We start from the raw sequence: 27,793 nt of genomic DNA on the forward strand, positions 1-27,793 counted from the left end.
AAGATTTTTTTTTTTTTTTTGAGACGGAGTCTCATTCTGTCACCCAGGATGGAGTGCAATGGCGCGATCTCTGCTCACTGGAACCTCCACCTCCTGGGTTCAAGCAATTCTCCTGCCTCAGCCTCCTAAGTAGCTGGGATTACAGGCGCCCACCACCATGCATGGCTAATTTTTGTATTTTTAGTAGAGATGGGGTTTCACCGTGTTGGGGAGGATGATCTCGAACTCCTAACTTCAGGTGATCCACCCACCTCGGCCTCCCAAAGTGCTGGGATTACAGGTGTGAGCCACTGTGCCCAGCCAATACTAATTATTTTAAAGGATACAAATGAATAGCCAGACGAAGAGATACATGGGGTAAGGTCTGGAAGGGTCCTAAGAGCAAGAACTTCTGACCTCCTGTAGCTGGGATGTACCCCCAATCCCTGCACTTGGATGTGTTCTTGCTCATCCATCTGGAAGCTCTCCAGACTCTATCCTTTGGGTTTGTATAGAGGCTTCATTAGGTAGACATCACTTGCCACTGGTTATCAACTCATCCTTCAGGCTCCTCCTCTTTCCCCTCCCATGAGATTGGTTGGTTGGTTTCCCTAGCAACCAGCTCCCCTACCCTGAAGCTATTCAGGAGCCACAGCCACCAGTCATCTCATTAGCATACAAAAAGCCATTTATTACAGTACTTTGGTCAGTCCGAGGGTTTTAAGAGCTGTGTGCCAGGAACCAGGAACAGAAACCAAATATATATTTCTTATTATATTACAATTCCACATTTACCTATTTTCAGCACTCAGAAACCTGTCTCAAATTTCCTATTCCATAAGGTACTTAGTAACCCTTCTTCCAACACCAATCCTATTTCTATTCCACAACCCCAATACCCTTCCCCCTACACAAATAAATCCTTAAGAGTAATACTTTAAAATAGTCACACTTAAGGCATGAGAATTATTTCAGACTCATTGGTGACAATATGCCAATATTAAATAATGTCGAGAAAAAAATTTTAATGAATTTGAGTTTATTCATACAAGTAAATTTCAAATTAAAATACATTTTAAAAGGACCCTAACTACAACTAATCTTCTATGTTGATGTATGGTTGAAATGCGGATTCACAAGTACATGCTATATATAGTATTTATAATTATATATTGCATCTATATATAAAAATTGAAGAGAAAATATCCTTCTATGAAAAGATAAGCTAATTGAGATGCTCAAAAATCAAAAGTGATACCACCAATCAGAACTCCAAAGTCAATCTAAGTATCTCTGGAGGTGGTAATTCCAGACTCCAATAAAATATAAGCATTCAAAATTTATGGTTACTGAGTTTCTACTAGTGATTGGAAAACTGACTCCATCCATCAAATTAAGATTTGAAGCCAGGCATGGTGGCTCAGGCCTGTAATCCCAACACTTCAGGAGGCCGAAGCAGGCAGATCACCTGGAGTCAGGAGTTCAAGACCAGCCTAGCCAAGTGGAGAAATCCCATCTCTACTAAAAATACAAAAATTAGCCAGACATGGTGGCAGGCACCTATAATTCCAGCTACTTGGGAGGCTGAGGCAGGAGAATTGCTTGAATGCGGGAGGCAGAGGTTGCAGTGAGCCGAGATCGTGTCACTGCACTCCAGCCTGGGCAACAGAGCAGGGCTCCATCTCAATAATAAAAATAAAAATAAAAATAAAAAAAAGATTTGAAGATGTCCAACTTAAATGCTGACCTCAGACCAACAAATGCAAATGCATTATCAGACATGAAAAAGAAAGGAACATTTCCATCTGTCATTCTTGTAGTTAGTTGAAATACACATGTCCACTGACAACTATGACATCATTTCTAAAAGTGAATTTAAATTCTACTCACAAAGTAACAACCAAACAAGCAAATATGTAAATGTACTTCCAGGCCCTGTACGTTATCCTTCCATACCACAAAAGATGTTCTAGTACTGAATGACAGCTTTTAAAAGGTTATGCTTAGATAGAGATTGGGGTTATTAGGATCCTGGCTCAGGATTTTAGATACATTATCCGATATATAAAGGTCAGCGTAGACCCAAATTAAAAGCACCCATTGAAAGTTCTTATATCTGTGGTATTAAAAAAGTATTTTTTTAAAAACTTAAAACTTAAAAAATGAAAGGATCTTAGCTGTACAGTGCTAAGTGGACAGTGTGGTCACAGGATGGCAATTAATTTAGTCGCCTCCTTAAACTCGACTTAATTTGTATCATCACAGTAGGTCAGAGGTATGATTCACACATGCAACTCCAACCCACTAGTAAGCTTACGAACAGCCAGCTAAGTAAATTTTACTACTAATGCTTCCAAAGGTTATTAGAATTTACATTCCAACACACAATATGAATAAATCTCGTGTGATACTGCCATCTAAATGATCAGAAAGCACCTTAAGTCTCTCCCATTACCAAAATGGTTAGATAATATACAGTAATTTTGAACTGAAACGTTCTGTTACCACCAACCTATGATTAAATCCTGAGCAAAATCTTAAGGGAAGGCATAACATTTTTAATTGCTCATCGTAGCTATCAATTATTCTTTCAAGGAAGCTCTCTTAAAAGAGAAAGGTTTTATCAGTTAGAAGCATTACCAGCCAAAGCTAAGTGAATGTAACTGGAATGAGCAGAAAAACATTTATCCTTGAGGCAAAGGAACATAATTTCAGGAACCAGGAGGCAGATTTCCACTACATACCAACTTGCACCTAATCCCAAACAGATTGTTCAGCAGCTGTTGCCCTTGCCAAAGCGGTCTCCATTCTCATCCAAACATCTCCCTGGAGGAAAATGACAATTCCCTGAAAGCAATCAGCCTTACTAGCAATCAACTTTTCCAATAACTGGGGAGAAAGAAAAAGTGAACCATGGGCCAATATCCCTAAAACCTAATAAAACAATATCCTGCCAGCAGCTCTTTATATGAAAGGCTTATCCATGTCTCTTAAAAAAGAATGGTCATCCAGATACAAAATTGGCCACAGGGACTTCTTTCAATCATCCAGCGGCCAATTTGGAACCTTTTTCTCCTCACCTCTCCAAGACAGCACAGCACAGAAAAAAAAAAGGGGGGGAAGATAATCACCTCTCTGTTCCTACTATCACTTCTGCTTCATCATTCACTAATAAGTAGTTCACTGACCCTAGACAGGTGCTCAGGACTGTCTCCACCCACTCCACAAATCTATCAAGTGCCCACCTACCAGGAATTAGTCTTTCTTGTTTTCCCCTGAAATACAGATGAATTCTCAGTGATCACTCTACAAAAACTTATAAAGTTTCACGTTCTACTTACAAAGTGAAATGAGAACACTATCTCTGTGCTTTAGGTTTTCTGTTTTTAACCACCTATACCAGCAACTACCAGGAATCACCTTTAAAAAAATTCCAAAGGATTCTACTCTATACTAAACTACATTACATTACATGCAGGTAGTAAAGGAAAGACATGAGGCAGAGTTCAGAGGAGTTTGATGGCACCAGTGGACAGAGAGAAGGTCTACTTTCTGGCCCACGATAGGAAGGTCCCAGGACCCCTACAATGGCTTACCTTCAATCCCCAAGATGCCCAACCTACATCAATTCATCTCCCAAATCAGTATTACTCAAATTTTTAAGGCCTGTGATAAATACACTGCATATACAACCCAGTACAAACACACACACACACACAAATGCACAGAGACTAAATGTTTCATAAAACAACACTTGCCATTACCATGTGCAGTGTTTCTTGAATATTTTCTATTCTCATTTGTGATAACTCCTGCTAATAACCTACAGTTAGAAAAACACCATCCTTGCCAGGCGCAGTGGCTGACGCCTGTAATCCCAGCACTTTGAGAGGCCAAGGTGCGCAGATCACTTGAGATCAGGAGTTCGAGACCAGCCTGGCCAACATGGTAAAACCCTGTCTCTACTAAAAAATACTAAAATTAGCTGGGCATGGTGGCAAGCGTCTGTAGTCCCAGCTACTCAGGAGGCTGAGGCAGGAGAATCACTTGAACCCGTGAGGCAGAGGTTGCAGTGAGCCGAGATCCTGCCACTGCACTCCTGCCTGGGCAACAGAGTGAGACCCCATCTCAAAAAAAGAGAAAAAGAAAAACACCACCCTAAAATACTCCCACCTCCCTAGTCCTTTTGGGGATGGGGGAAAGGAGGATGACTGTAGAGAAAAAACCCATCAGAACCTTGGGATTAAGGAGGATCCCTGGGGCAGAAGGGCCTTCAATCTCAGACATCCCAATGTAAAACCCTGAATGGTCTCAGAGAAATGCTTTTAAAACACAGCTATCAGGTCAATTCTGCAGTCTCAGTGTTTTGTCAAATAAACGAATTATAGACATCAAATGTCTGGTGATACCAAAAACTACTTGTACCCTAAAAGTACTGAAATAAAAAGTACATAAATGATAATAAATTTAAAAAATTCACTAAGCTAAAAAAATGTCTGGTGATAATTAAATGTACTGGATTGAACCATATGAAATTGCCAACGTCTGGTGATTTCTGACTTCCAAAAACAGTAATTTCTTATAGTTTAGCCTAATAGTGTAACACATACTTCAAAGATACAATGCATTAAATGGTCTTGTGTGTACCACCTGAGAACCTACTAGCCCTCATTATAACATAGTTCCCACAGAAAGATACGTGCTAAGCTCCTACCAAAAATCTGATTTGAAAGCTGGAACTATCTGCAATTAAGACGTAATATGATCTAGTATCTCTGAATGCTTTTCAGTGTGACCACTACTGGTTTCAACACTTGATCACCAGAAGAGTCCCAGGCCTTGCACAGTGGTTCACACCTGTAATCCCAGCACTGTCGGAGGCTGAGGCAGGTAGATCACGAGGTCAGGAGATCAAGACCAGCCTGGACAACATGGTGAAACCCCGTCTCTACCAAAAATACAAAAATTAGCTGGGCGTGGTGCCACGTGCCTGCAGTCCCAGCTACTTAGGAAGCTGAGGCAGGAGAATTGCTTGTACCGGGGGCCAGAAGTTGCAGTGAGCCAAGATCAGTCACCGCACTCCAGCCTAGGTGGGTGACAAGAGTGAAACTCTGTCTCAAAAAGAAAAAAAAAGTCCCAGGCCTCTAATATATACCCACTACTTTTCCATGAAACTTGGGATACTTGATTCATTCTTGTTTTCACACAATTACCAAATCTGGAGCCTCAATCTCAGCCTGCTACTTTCTATCAGATCTATCTTATTTTCTGAAAGTATGTTCACTTCAATCAGATCATAAGCTCCTTAATGTGGAGACAGGGCCAGGCGCAGTGGCTCACACTTGTAATCTCAGCACTTTGGGATGCCAAGGTGGGCGGATCACCTGAGGTCAAGAGTTCAAGACCAGCCTGGCCAACATGGTGAAACCCCGTCTCTACTAAAAACACAAAAATTAGCCGGGCGTGGTGGCGGGTACCTGTAGTCCTAGCTACTCAGGAGGCTGAGGCAGGAGAATTGCTCGAACCTGGGAGGCAGAGATTGCAGTGAGCTGTCATCTCGTCACTGCACTCCAGCCTGGGTGACACAGCAAGACTCCGTCTCAAAAAAAAAAAAAAAAAAAAAAAATTGTGGAGATAGTCCTTTGTACTCTTTGAAAGCCTCCTTCCATAGTGATATATTATCGTTTGATAAAATGTGTCCTGAATTAAAATAAATCTGGGGAAAATCCTTGCCCATGTCCACTTGCCTAAAATCATCTTTTTAGGAGTCACAATGCTATCATCCTATTACCAAATTCCAGAACCCTGGTGTGACCTTTCACACCAACCATTCTCATTATACTTATCACCCTTTTGACTCAGTATGGCCATGGGAATTACTTCCTTAAACCTATCTGTTAATCAACCACAAAGATTATTTTACACATACACCATAAGGGCCCAGTCACTCAATCTTCCAAATCCTTAACTGGCTTTTCTTTAACTGCATACATCATCAAATATAAACATTTCCCACATGCTACATGGACCTCTAACTGAATAAATCCCAAGCAGTCACTCTTAAATTTACCATTTACCTTAGCACGCAGCTTCAGTTTCATCTAATCAGAAATTAGCTGCTCTCTGTGACATACCTATCCTCCTTCTCAAAGCTCTACTCAGTCCTTGGAGACAGGAGTATTTGCCTTGGAAGAGGGGAGACCATTCAGAACTACCTGTGCTCTCTTTGATTCTCTCATAGCCTCCCTCTTCGTATCTCTCACTTTAAAAGAAGCTAAAAATGTTTCTACTTATAACATGAAGCAATCTATGTACTATCATCTTAGATGTGTAAAGAACGTGTTTTTAACATGCCATTGCTCAACTCTTTAAAAAGTCATACTATTAAGATCATGTAACGACATGGAAAAGTGTTCATGGTCATGTTCACTGAAAAAGGACACCAAAGGTTATTATACATATTGAGTGTTAGAGCTTATGGGGTGATGTCCCTTCAAATTTGTGTTCATATGGTTACATATTAGGAGTGGATATGTTTGCTATCTTGATTGTACACCTTAAATATGTGACATTTATTGTATGTCAATTATACCTCAATAAAGCTGTTGGCCAGGTACTGTGACTCAAGCCTATAATCCAGCACTTTGGGAGGCTGAGGCAGGAGGATCCCTTGAGTGCAGGAGTTCGAGACCAGTCTGGGCAACATGACAAGACCCCATCTCTATTTTATTAAAGCTGTTAAATGTTATAAATTGTATTAAATATTTGATAAGCCATGTGTCTTAGTTGTTCCTGCTGCTACAACAAAATACCTTAGACTGAGTAATTTATAAACAATATCAATGTATTGCTCACAGCTCTGGAGGCTGGGGAAGTCCAAGATCAAATTGCCAACAGATATGGTGTTTGGTGAGGGCACGCTGTTCAGGGATGGCACCTTCTATTTGTCCTCACATGGCAGAAGGGCAAAAGGGGCCAGCTCCCCCGACCTAATCACCTCCCAAAGTCCCCACCCTCTTAATACCATCACCTTGGGGTTTAGGTTTCAACCTAAGAATCTTGGGAGGATACACATATTCAGACCATAGCACTATGGCAGAATGACATAACCACAAGCCTTAAGCATGTAAGGGCAGCTTATAAGAGCTGGGGGATAGAGGATCACAGAGAGTAATTTGCTCCAGAAAGTAACTCAAAGGATGGATTTCAAAAGGAAAAAACTAGCAACAGTGAGGGGCACAGGGTAAGACATAAAGAGAAATCCTCCACCCCACCACCCCCACCGTGGCCCAGTTTACAGAACCTTCTCAACTTGGAAGCACAAAAACTTGCAAGTTAAGATTTTAAAAGTAGGGGAACATTTTTATTACAGAAAAGGTTCTGGATTATGCTAAAATGCAAAAGAAAGGCAGCTAGAATTTTTCAAGACACTAGAGTTCTTACCATGGATTTAAGAGATCTCTGAAAAAATAAGCTTGAGAAAAATAAAACAAAGGTGGTTTTAATTTTGTCTATAATTAGCAAAGTAAATTCATTTCTTTGTTTTTCTAAATTACATTTCCCAATTTTTCTGTTTGGCTTAATATTGGTAAAAACGCTTCCCCTAAGGCTGTTAGATTATAGGTTACCTCATTTATGTTGTTGAGCTCACCAGTATTAACCTGGTGACTGAGAAAAGAAAAAAGGAAATTAAGTCTTTATCAGCAAAGACTCATAATTTCATCTGAATATTCAAAAATACGATAATAACTTCCATTAACAAATATTTCTTTTTTTTTAGATTCAGGGGTATGCAGGTTTGTTACACAGGTACACTGCATGATGCTGAGGTTTGGGTTTCCTGCCCCCAAGTTGTGAACATAGTACCCGATAAGTAGTTTTTCACTCTTGACTTCCTCCCCTGCTTTTGGAATCCCCAGTGTTTATTGTTCCCATCTTTGTGTCTGTGTGTACCCAGTGTTTAGCTCCTACTTATAAGTGAGAACATGCGGTATTTGGTTTTTTGTTTCTATATTAATTTGCTTAGGCTAATGGCCTCCAGCTGCAAAGAACATGATTTTGTTCTTTTTTATGGCTGCAACAAATCTCTTGAAAAACATAAAAACTTTAAATACTAAAAGCTTCATAGGCTGAGCACTGTGGCTCATACCTATAATTCCACCACTTTGGGAGGCCAAGAGAGGAGGATTGCTGAAGTCCAGGAGTTCGAGACCAGCCTGGGCAACACAGCAAGACCCTGTCTTTAGAAAAAAAAAATTAAGATTAGCTGGTAGAGGAAGAAAAGGACAAAGAAATATTTAAAAAATAAATATGGCCAGGCGTGGTGCCTCACACCTGTAATCCCAGCATTTTGGGAGGCTGAGGCAGGCAGATCACTTGAGGTCAGAAGTTTGAGACCAGCCTGGCCAACATGGTGAAACCCCGTCTCTAATAAAAATACAAAAATTAGCTGGGCAGGTGGTGGGCGCCTGTAATACCAGCTACTTGGGAGGCTGAGGAAGGAGAATCGCTTGAACCTGGGAGGTAGAAGTTGCAGTGAGCCGAGATCGCACCACTGCACTCCAGCCTGGGCGACAGAGTAAGACCCTGCCACTAAATCAATTAACAAATAAATCAATATTTTAAAAATAAATAAAAATTCCCCGAGTGTGGTGGCGCAGGTCTGTAATCTTAGCTACAACCTGTCCTAGACAATGAAAAGATGCTCTGATCTCAACACTGGACTCTATCTACCATGGATGAAGAAGCCGAGATTAAGGTCCCCTAAAAGGAAAATACCCCAGGATTTGGCTTGTGTTATTTGTCACAGGGTTGATTCTTCCCAGGTCACAATCTAACACGGTTTCTACATCACTGCATCACCAAATAAGTGGGAAAGCTAAGGAACTAAGTGCTCATCTAACCTGGTGGGATGTGAAATGACTCACCCCTCGATGTGACTCATAGCTGATGGCGGAGAACTGTGGTCAACAATGGGGATGTTGGATGTTCGGAATTCCAGTGTCCCTATTCTCACACATAACCCGTTCCTGAAAAGCGTGTGAAAGCAGAAGAGCTGAGCGATAGGCTAAATTTCAAAATGGGTTTTCATTCCAGGAGTCAAAAGATACGAAAAATCCTTAGTTAGGCTATGAATGTTTAGTTTTAAAAGGGTATAAGCAATCACTTAAAACAAGATAAAGTAAATATGAAATGCAGATAAAATTAATTTTCTTAAATTCTTAGCTCAAATTCTAGTCTTCTTGGCACACCTAAAGCAATATTTAGTAGACAAAAGTAATTTTTAAAAAAACTGCTCAGAGACTTTGCAAGAAATGAGATGTCTTACCAATTTTCTTTAAAAAATATCTTAAGACACAGTTGAACTCCTGCCTTTTCTTCTTTTTTTAAAAAAGAAGTCTTGCAAGTTACATTCCTCCACAAATTCTATGGTCCTGTCAATATAACAGATTACTAAAACAATCAACACGTTTCCTGTATTTTTGTTTATTTTTTGAGACGGAATTTCGCTATTGTTGCCCAGGCTGCAGTGTAATGGCATGATCTTAGCTCACCCCAACCTCCACCTCCTGGGTTCAAGCAATTCTCAGCCTCCCAATTAGCTAGGATTATAGGCATGTGCCAACATGCCCGGCTAATTGTTTGTATTTTTAGTAGAGACAGGGTTTCACCATGTTGGTCAGGCTAGTCTCAAACTCCTGACCCCAGGTGATCCACCCAACCTCAGCCTCCCAAAGTGCTGGGATTACAGGCATGAGCCACCACACCTAGCCTCCTGTATTTTTTAAATATAACTTAATTTTGCTATTGTCCTCTTTAGTTGAATATCATAGTAGATATCCATTGCCAGCATTCCTTCTTCCATTTTAGAACTCTGTTCCTTCTACCTACTAGTGCCCACCACAGTACCTCATCCCCCAATAAAAAAGGGACAAAGATCCAAGTCGGACTTTACCAGTCTTTTTCAGGATTTTCCTCCCTGAAGATTACAGGAAACATCCTTTGACTCTCCATTTATGAAAGCTGGAAGAATGGGAATCTAGAAAAACCATGAAGAAAGACTTCAGGGAAAAAAAACAAAGCTAAGCAAATATAAGAGAGTAACTCCCATTTAACCAAAATGGTCAGCTCTGTTCTCATCCTTGAGGTCCTCAAGCTGCCCCCAGCTCCAGCAACTCTCACTTTGACTCTACCAGGAGAGCTAACTTGAGTTTCTATCAGTGCCAACAAAAAAATCTTGTCTGATAAACAGTCAGCTTAAGCACAAACTGGGTTATCGTTCTACTGAGGTTAAATGCTATGGTTTGAATGTATGTGTCTCTCCAAAATCCCTACATTGAAACTAATCACCAAGGTGATGACATTACAAGGTGGGGCCTTTGGGAAGTGAATAGGTCACAAGGCCTCCAATCTCGTGAATGGCATTTATGCCCTTAAAAAAGAGCTAGGCCCTCCTGCCTAAGCGCCTTCTACCATGTGAGAATGCAGCAACAAGGCGCCATCTATGAAGCAGAGAGCAGCATTCAACCAAACACCGAATCTCCTGGCACCTTAATATTGGGCTTCCCAGGCTCCAAAACTGTGAGAAATAAATTTGTGTTTATAAATTACCCAGTCTAAGATGTTTTGTTACAGCAGCAAGAACAGACTAAACCACCAAAGAATTACCACTTTTGGAAAACCAAGTGACTTCCATCTTTATCTCAACTGTGTTAGCATTAACATTTCCTTTCTTCTGTTCTCTACTCATTTTTATAAAGGCAAAACCACAATAACGTTCAAATAAATACACTACAAAGGCATTGATACTAGTGAAAATGAGCTGAGTGGGCAAGTTGTATCACCATCACCATGCAATACAGTTCAAATCATTGTCAGCTGACATATGAAATGCTAAACTGAGAAAGAGGAATGGTTTTTCATAACACAAGTACATATCATATGAAAAACCACAAAAATAAAATCCTCTAGTGAGAATTTTTGTTCTTAGTCATTGGGAAGGAAATAGGTAAACTTTCTTCTGGCCTATCAGAAGGAAAATTATGGGCTCTACAGTTTATAAAATGAGAAAGACGGTTTTAATACAATATGTCTTAAATTGATATTATTTATAATGTAGCCCCTACGTTACTTTTACGGTTGAAACTTTGGGAAAAACGTTACCGAAACACCTAAGTATAAACTTGTATGAAAATATCACAACACTCTGATTTGGACACATGGTATTTAAGGTGCCTATTAGTTACACAAAGAGAATTAAGGTGACAGCAGGGCTCAGGAGCAAGAGCTAGGTAAAAAATAAATCTGGGAATCAGCAGCACACAGGTTGTAAAAGCCCAGGGAGTGAGTAACATTGTGGAGGAGGGGAAGTCTGATGAGAAGAAAATGAAAAAGGAGGAAAGGAACAAGAGATACAGCCAATGAGATAAGGAGAGAACCAAGGGAGCTTAAAATCACTGCAAAGTGGCTCGAGGCCAGAATGGTCAACTGTGCTGAATGTTGTTATGAGGCCAGAGGAGACCAGATAAGACCTCCCTGTTATCAACTTTCAGTAGGAATGGTGTCCCCTGATCCTCCTTCTATTCAAGGAGAAAAATTTCCATCCATACTTAACACTAAATTATCTAACAAGTTCTTAGGGAAAAGCTACTTTACCTCCAGAGTTGTTAATGATTTTCTAGCTAAAGAAGTAGCAGTGACTCAGGCTACATCTAAGTAGCACTCCTGGACAAGGTGGCTACCGAATGTGACTTTTAGATGCCTCCATACACACCAAGTCCAGTGGTGGAGTGGAGAAGAGAGCCAAACCTATCCCAGCTCTCAAGGGAAATGTCATGTGAAACATACACTGTTTTGTCCCCTATCAACTTATAAACATACACTGTTTTGTCCCCTACCAACTTTTCAAAATAATTAACGGGGCTGAAAAGCAGAAAAAGGCAGTTACTTCATGTTTCCAAAAGGATGCACCTTAACTGGGCAAAACAGAATATAAGCAGCTGAAGGAGGAGAAACTGGTAAACCTGGCTTTCCTTCTTTCTAATCCAATCTCAACCACGATTATAATTCTGGGTGTAATTCAGGATAGAAGCCTAGCAGAGCTGTAAATCAATTCTTCTTAGATTTAAAGGTCAGCATCAAAACATTCCCTCCTATTGCTGGCTGAGGTGAAATGGACACTCCATATATTTGCTGGCTGGCATGAAAACTGGTACAACACTTTTGGAAAGCATTTTGGCAACAGGATTCAAGAGCTTTTAAAACTGTTTCTATTCCTTCAGGGATCTAATACTATTTCTGGAAATCCATCTTAAGAAATTAGTCTGCAATTAGGAGGGGAAAAAAAAACCTTTGGGTTTATGAAAGCATTATTCATTATACAAAATCACTGTAAACCACATAAATAGCCGTTTTAAAGGAAATAGGTAAATTACAGTGAAATATGTAACTAATAGAATCCTAAGTTTTTAAAAAACATAGAAAATGCAAAACATATCAAATGAACAAGGCAAAAAAATGTATCAAGTATAATCACACATATATAAATGCACAAAAATAAAAGAAGAAAAATTTTTTAAAAGATGGTGCAACTGTGAACAGATATGAAAAGCAAACTGACTATAGAGTAAGTCTGGTTGAGCAAGACAGAAATATGGGCCAGGCGCAGTAGCTCACCACTGTAATCCCAAGACTTTGGGAAGCCAAGGTGAGCAAATAACGAGGTCAAGAGTTCGAGACCAGCCTGGTCAACATGGTGAAACCCCATCTCTACTAAGAATACAAAAATTAGACGGGCGGCCGGGCGCAGTGGCTCAAGCCTGTAATCCCAGCACTTTGGGAGGCCGAGACGGGCGGATCACGAGGTCAGGAGTTCGAGACCATCCTGGCTAACACAGTGAAACCCCGTCTCTACTAAAAAATACAAAAAACTAGCCGGGCGAGGTGGCGGGCGCCTGTAGTCCCGGCTACTCGGGAGGCTGAGGCAGGAGAATGGCGTAAAAACCCGGGAGGCAGAGCTTGCAGTGAGCTGAGATCCGGCCACTGCACTCCAGCCTGGGCGACACAGCGAGACTCTGTCTCAAAAAAAAAAAAAAAAAATTAGACGGGCATGGTGGACCGTGCCTGTAATACCACCTACTCAGGAGGCTGAGGCAGGAGAATCACTTGAATCCAGGAGGCAGAGGTTGCAGTGAGCCGAGACCACGCCACTGCACTTCAGCCTGGGTGACAGAGCGAGACTCCGTCTCGGAAGAAAAAAAAAGAAGGCAGGGAAAGTCCGGGCACTGTGGCTCACGCCTGTAATCCCAGTTACTTTGGGAGGCCGAGGCAGGTGAATCATTTGAGGTTGGGAATTCGTGACCAGCCTGGCCAACATGGTGAAACCCCGTCTCTACTAAAAAAGCAAAAATTAGCCAGGTGGTAGTGGAGTGTGCCTGTAATCTCAGCAACTCGGGAGGCTGAGCCAGGAGAATCACTTGAATCCGGAAAGCGGAGGTTGCGGTGAGCCGAGATCACGCCACTGCACTCCAGTCTGGGCAACAGAGTGAGACCCTGTTCCAAAAAAAAAGTAGAAGGTGGGGAAAAAAAATCAAAGAAGGAAAGGTAAGCTCCTTAAAGAATGGTAGTAGAGATATTACATGGCAGAAAAAAAAGCAGACTGCAAAAACTCATCCCTATTCATCAGCTGGAAGTTAAATGACTCCTTGCAATGCTTTTCTCCCTTTTTACTCCTCCCTATTGCTCTTTATTCTAAACTGCCAATACTACAATTAACTCCAGATTATTCATGAAAAAAAAAGATCATAAATTTAGAGAATACTAAGTGGATGATCCAATGCCAACTGGCTTTAGTCTTTGGATGGCATCATATTAAAATTCTCTAACAACAGTATACCTTCCTATTTATATTAAATGACCAGAAAATAATTTGCATTCTATATTGGAAGGAATGGCATAGAAAAATAGTCCAGAAACAAAGTGAAAAAGGAAAGTATATCCTTTCTATATAATTAACCATAATATGTATAATTTCATATACAAATAACATAATATATAATAACATAAACTGCATCCTTTTGAAGTATTTAGAAAAAAAGTCTAGAAGATTGCAGGGATTTATAGCCAAACTAAATTCATTAACAGTCCAAAATGCTGTTAAACTGTATTAACTTTACTTGGAAAAGCTACAGAAAGTATTTTTTTTTTAAATCAAAGATCTTACCACTAAACAAAAAAGAAAGTAATTCCAAAAGAGGGTAACATAGCATAATAGTTGAGAGCACAGAAGAGTTGGACTGTTGGTGACTGAATTCCGGCTCCACTAATTACTACTTTCGTGTTCCTTTTTGGGCCTCACTTTTCTCATTTGGAACAAAAGTACTTATCATACAGGGCTCTTATGAAGATTAAATGAATTAAAGGATTTAGAAGACAGCCTGGACTAAGTTACTAAATGGGATGCAAAAGGTTGTTCCAGGAGATGAAGAGGTGATGTTTGCACAACTATGTGAAACACTCAAAATGGTTAAAACGGTAAATTTTGTGTTATATATATTTTATCGCAATTTTTAAAAGGCTATTAGCCATCACCCATTTGCTATAAAGGCATTTTAATTTCTCCTGGCAGAAAATAAATTATCATACATGAGACTCCATACAAGTTTAGGGCTCGTATTTTAAAAATTTTATCAATAAAGGGGTTTTTTTGGGTTGTTTTTCAAAACTAAATTTAAAAATAATATGATGTGCTTACAACAAACTTCTGATGTTCAAATTACACAACTTGAATTCTGAAGCTAAAATTTACTCTTTGGAAGTTGGCAATATTACCCCTGTTACAGTAACAAAACAAAAATACATTGCTCTAACCTGAAACAACTTGGAAACAGATCTATAAACCCTTTGAACACTAGCATTTTATTGTATCTTCTAATAAGTACAGAGAGGCTTCACAGACCTTAAATATAACCAATTACAAATAGCAACAAAAATTTTTAAGTGCTTGTTTTAAAATAAAACCTTGCAAACTAGCCCCAAACCACTTCTCTCAGATTACAAAATGAGCATGTGGTGAAAAGGGACAGAGAATACCAATTTACTATACCCTATACTGACTGACAATTTTTGTTGCATAGCAACAAGATTCTGCAGTCTGAAAACAGCACAGAACTCCTTTTCTTGATTTGCCAAGCCAAAATTAACCCCATCACGGCTGAGAAGTATTCAAAACAAATTTGTATAAGGGCCAGGCACTGTGGCTCATGCCTGTAATCCCAGCACTTTGGGAGGCGTGTGGATCACCTGAGGTCAGGAGTTTGAGACCAGCCTGACCAACAACACATAGTGAAACTCTGTCTCTACTAAAAAAAAAAAAAAAAAAAGTAGCTGGGCGTAGTGGCACACGCCTGTAGTCCCAGCTACTTGGGAAGCTGAGGCAGGAGAATCACTTGAACTCGGGAGACGGAGGTTGCAGTGAGTCGAGATTGTACCACTACACTCCAATCTGGGTGACAGAGCAAGACGCCGTCTCTCAAAAAAAAAAAAAAAAAAAAAATTTGCATAAACTACTACCAATATTAAAAGTCTAATGATATAAATTCTAAAACTATAAAATTACAAGCCCAAATTCCAGCCTATTTACAACTTGAAAGTACTAATATGCCTTCACTCTGAAAGTTTCTCCATGTACCAGCAAAAAGTGCCAATGCTCATTTTTGGACTACATTTCTTTTGAAAGCATCATCTGCAAGAGTTAGCAGTTTTGTTTTTTTAATCCTAGGTAACACCATACCCACAGATTTAGTTTCATAATTTTAAAGACATCATTTGACCCTTTCAGTTTATTTTCTAAAAATTATAATTTATAAAAAAGGACTATAATGTCCTAACAGTTTAAGTTTTTCTCCTACTCATAATTTGTTTGTACTATTTTTATGGATTGCCTTTGTACGTAACCAGTAACAATCGACAAAAAGTTGTGTTTTTTCCCCAAAATTCTACTTCACCTAGACAACAAAAAACAAGATTGCATTTATTCTTGCCGTAGCTTTAAATACTTTCATTGTTTAGAGTTTCCTCCTCTATTTTGAGAATGTTAAATGGCTGCCAATCAAGAGACAGATTAAATATAGAAAAAATCTATGTAAAACAGTGGTTCTCAGCTGGGTGCAGTGAGTGGCTCACACCTGTAATCCCAGCACTTTGGGAGGCCGAAGTGGACAGATCACCTGAGGTCAGGAATTCAAGACCAGCCTGGCCAAGTGGAGAAACCCCATCTCTACTGAAAATACAAAAATTAGTTGGGCGTGGTGGCGGGCATCTATAATCCCAGCTACTCGGGAGATTGAGGCAGGAGAATCACTTGAACCCAAGAGGCAGAGGCAGCAGAGGGCCGAGATTGCGCCACTGCACTCCAACCTGGGTGACAGAGCAAGACTCCGTTTCAAAAAAAAAAAAGTAGTTCTCAACATTTCCAAAGATGAAAAGACCCTTGAACTTCATGAATAATTGTTCTACTTTTAATACTGCGTATGTTGACTGAAAAAATGTTTTAAAAGCACATTAAATTTGCAAGATTTTAAATGAATCAGAACATTATCAGAAAAGCACATATACTTGAAATACAATGGCTGGCATCTTTGGATTACAGACAAATCTTGCTATACCTAGGGGTTCAACTATTCTTTAAAGGAATGGCGCAGATGCCCCCCAGCGCTCACAAACTGGAAGTCATTAATCCACTGGAAAAGTTCAAATTATTTTGAATAAAACACTTAGGGTAAGAAGCATATAAGCTTGGAAATGAGACAAAGGTGGGTTCAGGTCTCGGTGCCACTACTTACTACCCATGCAGGTTTGGCATTAATGAAATGTTCCCTGCATGGTGGCTTACGGACTGGAAGACATAATGTACAGGAAGTACGTGGCATGTTAGTTTTGTTCCTTAAACTGTCATTCAAAGTCTTTTTTTAGACAGAGTCTCTCTCTGTCACCCAGCGCCCAGGCTGGAGTGCTGTGGCGCAATCTCGGCTCACTGCAAGCTCCGCCTCTCGGGTTCACGCCATTCTCCTGCCTCAGTCTCCCGAGTAGCTGGGACTACAGGTACCCGCCACCATGCTGAGCTAATTTTTTTTTTTCATGTATTTTTAGTAGAGACGGGGTTTCACCGTGTTAGCCAGGATGGTCTTGATCTCCTGACCTCGTGATCCGCCCGCCTCGGCCTCCCAAAGTGCTGGGATTACAGGCGTGAGCCACCACACCCGGCCAACTATCACTCAAAAGTCTTAAACAACCCAGCCCAACTGCCATATTTTCTACTGCTTCCAACACAAACTCCAACATGAGACTTGAGACAGCATTGGATGTAATCTTAAAGATGAAAAATGAAATCTGAGAAACAGCATTGAAAGGTAAAATAATAAGAGGCTATAGAAAGTATTAAGAGCAAGGGCTTTGGAGTTATGCAGGACTTAGATCTGAATTTCAGCTGTCATTTATCTACTGTATGACTTCAGCCAAGTCAGTTAAGTACACTAAGCCTTGGTTTCCTACACTGTAAAACAGCAATGAAGACATGAATCTCGTGGCTTATTTGAATCCATTGAATGAAATTATCTATGTGAAGTTGCCTGGCCTATCTTTAAATATTCAACAAATAATACCTATTAATATTACTTATCAAAGTTATCATATGTAATTGGTTAGACCACTTAATTTGCACCAGAGGTGAACAAACATTATCCAAAGGTTAGCCTCAGAGATGCTCTGGCCTGTGGCGAAGGACTTATACCCTGTGGCAGGCATGTTTTGGATATTCAGCTATCAGGCCTCTGGATCATTTAATATCATTTAATATCAGGTCTTTGGAACTCAAAAGCTAATCTTTAAAAATAAGTTTAAGTATTTGCAATAAATTAACAATGAAGTACCTAAACTTCTTTGAAAGTGTTTTATTTTTTCCATTTCACTTACGTTAAAATTCAAAAGCTGATTTTTTTTCTTCAGGCAGTTCCAATTTATAAATGAGCTTATGATTTTTAGGATACAAACTGATTTTTAGGATACAAACTTGAAACTGCTTATAATTGTGGCTGGGGTACTAAGACAGCCTATTAAAGTTGAGGCAACCAAACAGGTATGTCCATTTTGTAATGAAAGTAAGAAACGGCATGAATGCCCCCTCATTTCACTTAAACATAAAGCATTTAAGAGTTTAAAATAGGGCCGGGCGCGGTGGCTCAAGCCTGTAATCCCAGCACTTCGGGAGGCCGAGACGGGCGGATCACGAGGTCAGGAGATCGAGACCATCCTGGCTAACACGGTGAAACCCCGTCTCTACTAAAAATACAAAAAACTAGCCGGGCGAGGTGGCGGGCGCCTGTAGTCCCAGCAACTCAGGAGGCTGAGGCAGGAGAATGGCGTAAACCTGGGAGGTGGAGCTTGCAGTGAGCTGAGATCCGGCCACTGCACTCCAACCTGGGCGACAGAGCGAGACTCCGTCTCAAAAAAAAAAAAAAAGAGTTTAAAATATGTTGAACATATTTTTTAAATGTGTAACTTATATAGTAGTTGCTGACATTTTACAGAATTTAAAGAGGTTCTCCAAGAGTGATTTTAGCCCTCATAAACATTTGGCAGTGTGTAGAGACATTCTGGTTGTCTCTTCTCAGGGGAGAAAGGTTAAGGGGTGTGTGCTACTGGTATATGGTGGGTACAAACTAGGGATACTGCTAAACATCCCACAATTCACAGTACAACCCTGTAACAGGGAATTATCTGGCCCCAAACATCAATAGTGTTGAGGTTGAGAAACTGTGAAAGTAGGCACTGATGTTTTAGGGAAAAAAACACCAAACTCTCTTTGAAAAGACCTGGGAATATAATTTCCCTAGCATCATTTGAAAAGATTATCCTTTCTCCCCGGAGAAAGTTCTTGTCACAGTCATCAAAAATCTATCGAATGTGAGGGTTTATTGGGTTATTCTATTCACTGGTCTATAGATCTGTCCTTACTATACCTTTACCTGTTTTGATTACTGTTAACTACAAAGTTAAGTTTTGAAATCGGGAAGTGTCTCCTCCAACTTTGTTCTTTCTCAAAATTATTTTGGCTATTCGGGGTCCCTTGAAATTCTGTATGAATTATTTTTGCAAAAAAACGCCATTGGGATTTTGATAGGGATTACATTGTGTCTGCATATCAATTTGGGTAGTACTGTCACCTTAACAATATCAAGTCTTTAAATTCATGAAGACAAAGTCTTTTCATTTATTGACGTATTTCTTTCAGTAATATTTTATAGTTTCGGTGTACAAGTCTTTTACTTTCTTTTTTTTTTTTTTTGAGACGGAGTCTCACGCTGTTGCCCAGGCTGGAGTGCAGTGGCGCGATCTCGGCTCACTGCAAGCTCCGCCTCCCGGGTTCCCGCCATTCTCCTGCCTCAGCCTCCTGAGTAGCTGGGACTACAGGCGCCCGCCACCGCGCCCGGCTAATTTTTTGTATTTTTAGTAGAGACGGGGTTTCACTGTGGTCTCGATCTCCTGACCTTGTGATCCGCCCGCCTCGGCCTCCCAAAGTGCTGGGATTACAGGCTTGAGCCACCGCGCCCAGCCAAGTCTTTTACTTTCTTGGTTAAATTTATTCCTAGGTGTTTATTTCTTTAGATGCTACTGTAAATGAAATTGTTTTTATATAAAACTTATTTTTAAAGAGACAGTCTATGTTGCCCAGGCTGGTCTCAAATTCCTGGCCTCAAGTGATCCTCCCATCATAGCCTCCCAAAGTGCTGGGAATTACAGACACAAGCCTGAAATTGTTTTTTTTCAATTGTTCATTGCAGGTGTATAGAAATAACTGATTTTTGTGTAACAATTTTGTACCCTTCCACTTTGCTGAATTTGTTCATTAGCTCTAGCTGCTTTACTGTGGAATCTTTGCATAGATTTTTAATGTGTGCATGCATGTCTCCCTCTGTATCTGTCATCTGAGACAATTAGTTCATCTGACTAATGAGAGAGATGAATGAGATCATTGTGGTCCATACCCAAAGAGGAAACTCAGACAAGAGGTTGATGTTGAAGTCCTAAACCTCAGTACATCACAATGTGACCTCATTTACAAGCAGGGTCTTTGTGTAATTAGTTAAGATGAGGTCATACCAGAGTAGAGTGGACCTCTTAATCCAATATGGCTGGTGCCTTTATAAGAGGAGGAAAACATCAACTGAAGACAGACACGGAAAAGACAGCCATGTGACTGTAGAAGCATGAGACTGAAGTGATGGACCTACAAGCCCAGGAATGCCAAAGACTGCCAGCAAACTCAAGCCAGAGAAAGCAATTCTGCCTCAAAACTAACACAGAAATCCTCCTGTTTCAGTTTCCAGTTACTGACCTGCTCTGCAAATTTCAGACTCAAGATGCAACGTCATTTATCTTGCCTGAGTTTCCAGCCTACCTGTTGGCCTTACAAATTTCAGGCTCCCATAATCATGTAAGCCAATTCCTTTAAATAAACAAATACTGGTTCTGTTTCTCTGGAGAACCCTGGCTGATAATGATGGGAGCATTTATGGAAACAGGGGAAGAGTAGATGTCGAGGTCACAAAAATAAACTGCTACCTCGGAAGTGTACCCAAGATCTGCATAAATTTATGTACTTATAAAGTTTTTATAAACCCCTTACTTTATTAGTTTTTAATTTTAGTAACTTTTTACAGACTCAGAAAAAACTAACAGTCAATATGCTAAAGGGAAACAATTGCTGATTGGGTGACAAGATTCTTATTTTGTATAACATTTCCAGGCAGGAAAAATAAAACCAAATATATTTGATGTCTTGTCTTTACATTTTCAAGTGCATATTAAAAATTTTTGTTAAAATGTTATACCATGACATCTTCACTTTGTCACTTACCAAAACATACTATGTACAATATAAAATTGTTTAAAGGACTGTCCCAATACCTTTATTAAAAATCAGATGATTTAGCTAAAGAATAAAATGAGGGTTCAGTGGCTCACAGCCATAATTCCAGCACTTTGGAAGACTGAGGTGGGAGGATCACTAGAAGTCAGGAATTTGAGACCAACCTGGGCAACAAAGCAAGACTCTCATCTCTACAAGAAATAAAGAACAGGCCGGGCGCAGTGGCTCACGCCTGTAATCGCAGCACTTTGGGAGGCCGAGACGGGTGGATCACGAAGTCAGGAGATGGAGATCATCCTGGCTAACACGGTGAAACCCTGTCTCTACTAAAAATACAAAAAAAAATTAGCCAGGCATGGTGGCGGGCGCCTGTAGTCCCAGCTACTCAGGAGGCTGAGGCAGAAGAATGGCATGAACCTGGGAGGCGGAGCTTGCAGTGAGCCGAGATTGTGCCACTGCACTCCAGCCTGGGCGACAGAGCGAGACTCCATCTCAAAAAAAAAAAAAAAAGAACAAAATGAGAAGGCCTAAAACAATCAATAGTCATGAGTTTAGTTTTTTAATTTGTTCAAAAAGGTTATTAAAAGTATTTCAATGAACCCAGCATGATATAAAGTGTTCAGAGAAATGTGTCATGAGCTCTTGCTCCATTTTTTTAAGGGAAAAATGTATGTATGACATATGAAAAGAGCTAGTCAACAGAAACTATGAAAAGAGAGAGACTCAGCCTGTAACAATCACTAAAGACAAACCAGAAGAGGAAACTAAAGCAAGAATGAGATTGAGGTGAGCACAGAGAAGGCAGCTTTCCAGAAGACAGAGAGAATAAAAGTAATGAAACCAAGACTTCACTGGTACCTTTGGAAAACAATAAACGACCGTTAGGAAGTGAATTCACATAGGGAGTTCTGAAAGGCACCACTGAACTGTTTTTCGAGGGCCCTGAAGGCCAGGTTAAGACATCTCTTCCATGTGCCCCAGGGTGCAGGGGAAGGTTTTTTCAGTAAATTGTTGTTTTTTGTTTTCTGTTGTTGTTGTAGTTTTGTTGTGAAACAGGATCTCATTCTGTCACCCAGGCCGGAGTGAAGTGGTGCGGTCTCTGCTCACTGCAACCTCTGTCTCCCGGGTTCTAACTATTCTCATGCCTCAGCCTCCCGAGTAGCTGGGATTATAGGCATGCGCCATCACGCCCAGCTAATTTTTGTATTTTTAGTAGAGACGGGGTTTCACCAGTTAGCCAGGCTGGTCTAGAACTCCTGGCCTCAAATGATCCACCCACCTCAGCCTCCCAAAGTGCTGGGATTACAGACATGAGTCACCGTGCATGGCCTTTTTTTCAGAGGAAAGTTTAAATAGGATGGCTGACCACACGGGAACCACACATTATGAAGGGAAGGGAGGGTGACAGATCTAGGGGAAGAACTTGTTCTAAGTAATGCAAATAACCATTCCATGTCTGGGTGCTGGTTTTTAATTTAAATACTCATCTTAAATTATAAACATCATTTTAAAATACAGGAACTCTAAGAATTTAACTGGCCATTTGCTTTCAGAGTGCCTAAAAAACAGAAACTTTCATATTAAAAGTTAAAAAAGGCACACTGGGTGTGGTAGCAGGTGCCTATAGTCCCAGCTCCTCAGGAAGCCGAGATGCAAGGATGGCTTGAGCCCAGGAGTTACAGGTTGCAGTGAGCTATGATCGCGCCACTGCATTCCAGCCTGTGTAACAAAGTGAGGCCCTGTCTCAAAACAAGAAAAAGAAAGCAAGCAAGAAAGAAAAAAGGCAAAACAACATTCAGAAGCTTGAACTTTATTTCTTGTTTTAATCTCATGGTACAACACAAAGAAAACAATAAATAGAATATGCCCAATCCATAAAACCTCTAACTACATTATGGCAAATCTTAAAACAAGGCAATGAATTATTAATTCCATTTTACAGAAAAAGAAATTAAGGTTTGGGAAAGTCAAGGTCTCACAGCCAGTAAATAGCAGAATGGCTTTGAAGTCAATGCTGATTCTATTAAACTTGACTAACCCCAAAATGCAAAAACCTTGAAAAAAAAACTGCCTCAACCTTCCGGGCTCAAGTGATTCTCCTACCTCAACCTCCTGCGTAGCTGGGACTACAGGTGTGTGCCACCACACCCAGCTAATACTATTTTTCGTAGAGATAGGGTTTTGCCATGTTGCCTAAGCTGGTCTTGAACTCTTGGGCTCAACTGATCCACCCACCTCGGCCTCCCAGACTGCTGGGATTATGGGCATTAGACACTGTGCTCTGCCAGCTCTTGAAAATTAATGCCTCCTCCCCCACTAAACTGTAAGCCTAAGGCAATGGGTCATACCTATGCACACTTTTACTTTTTTGTAAGTTATTGTTGAGGATTTTTCTTATTGAGTCATTTTACTTACTTCGGAATCACTGAGAAAGGAAAATCATGCAGGACTTAAGCCACAATGAGGAGGAGCCTGGTGGAGCTTGGTCTTAATTCCAAGAGCAATGGGAAGGCACTGAAGTAGTTCAGACTCAAGGTTGAGCTGATCAAATCTAAATTTCATAAAGATCTAACAGCTCACAGCTAACAGACTGCATGGGAGTAATAGACCAATGCAATAAATTAGAGAATCTAGAACAACATATATGTAAAAATGTAATACAGAACAAAATAGGTACAAGGGTCTTACAATGAAAGTTCATTATCAGATTCACAGAAGTTGCCAGGGAAGCAAAAGCAGTCTTAACACAAAAATATCCACTAATGAACTAAATATTTATAATATCAGTCCCCATTAAACATCCCTCCCAAAGCAGCATTAGCCTCTATGTCAGGCCATTTCACCTTTGCCCTGTCAGGCTCTCAATGACTGACAGGTTATTTCAATTACAAAGCAACACAATGCATATCATCTACAAAGTGAAACTGCAAACATTCCAAAATATGTAGGCCTTTATGAAGTCACTGAAAATGATGAAAACTCTTTACAAAGCAACTGAAAAAAATGAGTATTTGGAAAGATACTGACTGGGAAGGGGCATTAGGGAACTTAATGGCCTAAGTGTCTTCTGTATCCAGACCTGGTTGGTGGCTACACAGGTATGTATACATAGTAAGAATGTACCAAGCTATATGTATACATGATTTATGCATTTAGCTGTATATAAATGATACCTTAGAGTTGCTATGGTTTGAATCTTGAAACTCATGTTGAAATTTAACTGTAACAGTACTAAGAAATGATTCAGCCATGGGCATCCACACCCATCAATCGATTAATACCATTATGATGGGAGTGGGTTAGTTACCACAGGAATTCAACCCTTTTCTTCTGTTTTGAGCATATACCATCTCACTGTGTGACGCCTTCCACCATGTTATGAGACAGCAAGAAGGCCCTCACCAGATGCAGCCCCTTGATCTTGGACTTCTCAGCCTCCAGAACTGTGAACCACATAAATCTCTTTCCTTCATAAATTACCCAGTCTGTGATTATCTGTTATAGCAGCATAAAATGGACTATGGCAGGACTAAAAGACACACAAGAAGGATGGTCCTACTTCCTCCAAGAATTACTGGGTCTGAATTTGAATCCTGGAAGCCCTATGGTCTACTTGTTACCAATATAAAGATGAGTGAATACCAAAGATGGCAAAATGTACCTGTGTCCTCAAAGACATCAGTGACCCACTGACTGTAGTATGTGTGGAGCCTACCCTGCCTCTGGACCTCAATTATATGAGATAAATCTTCTCAATATTTAAGCACTTTAAGTCGTAAACAGTTACTTGCAGCTGAAAGCATTTTAACAGATTGTAGTTAATAACTGGAGAACTAACAAAGATGAGATTACCAAGAGGTCAAAAGAAAATGTGAAAATCAAAGTAAAGTCAGGAAAACTAATGAAGCCCTTGAATATTTTGGCAAAAAGGACTGTCTTTATGATCATACTGCAAAAGTCCATCATAACATGGATGGTTTCACGTGATCTTGCAATTTTCTCAGAAAAATTCTGTAAAACTTTTTAAGCAACCAACACTTGATCCATTCTTCTTTCATTTTAAGAATTTAACACATAATTGCAACCGTAACATGAATGTTTTCATAATTTTGTTTCATTTTTCAAGATTAAACCCAAATAAAGGCTTTTCTCCCCACCCCAACTATGTACTATTATCTCTGAAATGTTCTAGGTCAATTCATCCTACAAGATCTTGTTCTTATGCCAATTATTTTCAGAGAATAAAGACCCCCTAAACAATGAAATCACAAGGAGAAATAAATTACTCACACATTAACATTTGGAAAATTCAAATATATGCTTCAGTTCAAAAGTTAACCATTACAAAGAGTTATGTGGTTAAAAAGAGCTTACTGGTTAAAAACCATGGGCTCTGGAACCAGACTGCCTGAGATGGAATCCCAGTTCCACTGTCTACTAACTGGGTGACCCTGGGCAAGTCACTTAACTCTCTGTGGCTCGATTTCCTCATCTATAAAATGGAGACAACAGTTCCATCAGTGTTAAATGAGTTAATACATAAAGGTTTCAAACAGTAAGCACTCAATAACAGTTAGCTATTACATTTTTTTAAACTCTAAGAAAACTGAAGAATATAAATGCCAACAATGAAATTAAGTTAATTAGCAAAGGAAAAACATTTTTTAAAAACATAAGCTTTACGGTTTAAATACAAGTACATACTTTTTTTTTTTTTTTGAGACAGTCTCTCGCTCTGTCGCCCAGGCTGGAGTGCAATGGCACCATCTGGGCTCACTGCAAGCTCCGCCTCCCGGGTTCACACCATTCTCCTGCCTCAGCCTCCCGAGTAGCTGGGACTATAGGCACCGGCCACCACGCCTGACTAATTTTTTGTATTTTTAGTAGAGACGGAGTTTCACCATGTTAGCCAGGATGGACTCGATCTCCTGACCTCGTGATCTGCCTGCCTCAGCCTCCCAAAGTGCTGGGATTACAGGCATGAGCCACCGCACCCGGCCAAATACAAGTACATACATTTTAGATAAAATTAAGACAAAGAAAAATGAGAACAAATGTACTTCTAAAAAAAAAAATAGCTAAAAGTATATCATATATGCTTTTATGTCTATATAGTAAAAAAATATGCATTTTACTACTAAACATGTAAGAATTGTTTTTAAAGGTACCATGTTAAACCTATTAAACTAGAAACTAAGCCAAGCACTGTGGTTCAGTAATTCCAGCACTTTCGGAGGTGAAGGCAAGCAGATCACTCTAGGCCAAGAGTTGAAGACTAACTTGAGCAACACAGCAAGACCCCATCTTTAATTAAAAAAAAAGAAACAAATGAGTTGCTGTACACTTAAGACAAAATTTTAAATCTTAATATATGGAGGAAAAAAAGAATGGAAAACTTGGGATTACAGAAGATACAAGGCTGAGTGCAGTGGCTCACATTTGTAATCCCAGCACTTCGGGAGGCCGAGGCAGGCAGATCACGTGAGGTCAGGAGTTTGAAACCAACCTGGCCAACGTGAAACCCAGTCTGTACTAAAAACACAAAAAAAGCTGGGCGGCGTGGCTCACACCTGTAATCCCAGCACTTTGGGAGGCCGAGGCAGGCAGATCACTTAAGGTCAGGAGTTCAAGACCAGCCTGGCCAACATGGTGAAACCCTGTCTCTACTAAAAATACGAAAATCACCTGGGCGTGCTCTCGTACATCTACTCGGAGGCTGAGGCAGGAGAATCACTTGAACCTGGGAAGCAGAGGTTGCAGTAAGCTAAGACTGCAGCACTGCACTCCGGCCTGGGCGACACAGCGAGACTCCATCTCAAAAATAAAAATAAAAATAAATACAAAAAAAATTAGCCAGGCATGGTGATGCACGCCTGTAATCCTACTCAGGAGACTGAGGTAGTAGGACTGTTTGAACCCAGGAGGCAGAGGTTGCAGTGAGCTGTGATTGCATGACTGCACACACTCCAGCCTGGGTGACAGACAGCGAGACTTCATCTCAAAAAAAAAAAAAAAAAAAAGAAGATACATATAGTAAATTTTATATTATGACCACCAACGAATCACACCTCTTGATCTGTCCCCTTGTGTAATCGCCTCCCCCACTGACTTTGGGCTTGACCATATGACTTGTTTTGGCCAAAGAAACATAAGCAAACAGGATGCAAGCTGAAGTTTGATAAGAGCTTTCATACTAGGGCATGCTGTCATGAGGAGGCTGCTACTGTTAAGTGAGCGATGAGGCAGAGGGATGGGACACACACACCAGATGAACCTAAGTGAATGAAAACACACGAATGAGTCCAGGTAAGAAGAGCTGCCCAGCCAACCCATATAGCACATCTGTAGTCTCAGCTACTCAGGAGGTTGAGGTGGGAGGATCACTTGCACCCAGGAGTTCAAGGCTGCAGTAAGCTATGACTGAACCACTGCGATCCAGCCTGGGTGACAGTTTTACTAGGATTTGAGATGCTTTGTTAAACAGCAGTAGATATCGGATACGATATATGTATATGCACTATGAAGAGTTAATATCCTCATTATTATAAATCATTAGAAGAAAAACTAAACATCTCATTGGGAAAATAGAAAAAGCACATGAACAGACATCCACACAAAAATAAAGATGTCCAATAAACAAAGAGACCCTACAAGTAATCAAAGAAATACAAATTAAAACGATAACACCTTTTGCCTATCACACTGGCAAAGATTAAAAGACTGATAATGGCCTGAGCTGGCCAGAATGTGGGATAACCAGAACTCTCATCTACTCTTGCATATTTGGTATTGTGTATCAAAAACTGATACAACTCCTTTCAGTCATTTTATTATTCACTCAAATACTTACTGCATACTCACACAGGCCTGTGTGGGGAACTTGGAATG

General features: G+C 40.2%; 1 protein-coding gene across 21 annotated transcripts in view; it reads right to left on the reverse strand.

The window, feature by feature from the left end:
• Positions 1 to 27,793, reverse strand: part of ENAH (ENAH actin regulator) — a 156,502-nt gene that overhangs the window by 118,722 nt on the left and 9,987 nt on the right. For 11 of the 21 annotated variants that reach the window (XM_065542605.2, XM_065542602.2, XM_065542589.2 and 8 more), the window contains exon 1: positions 8,907 to 9,019. The exons of the other annotated variants lie outside the window; for them this stretch is intronic. In XM_065542605.2, the coding sequence (XP_065398677.1) occupies positions 8,907 to 8,923 (17 nt within the window). In that variant the 5' untranslated portion in view covers positions 8,924 to 9,019. Of the gene's footprint in view, positions 1 to 8,906; positions 9,020 to 27,793 lie in introns of those variants that run through there. 21 annotated transcript variants of the gene reach the window in all.

The sequence above is a fragment of the Macaca fascicularis genome, chromosome 1 (genome assembly GCF_037993035.2).
Source record: "Macaca fascicularis isolate 582-1 chromosome 1, T2T-MFA8v1.1".
NCBI lineage: Eukaryota > Metazoa > Chordata > Mammalia > Primates > Cercopithecidae > Macaca > Macaca fascicularis.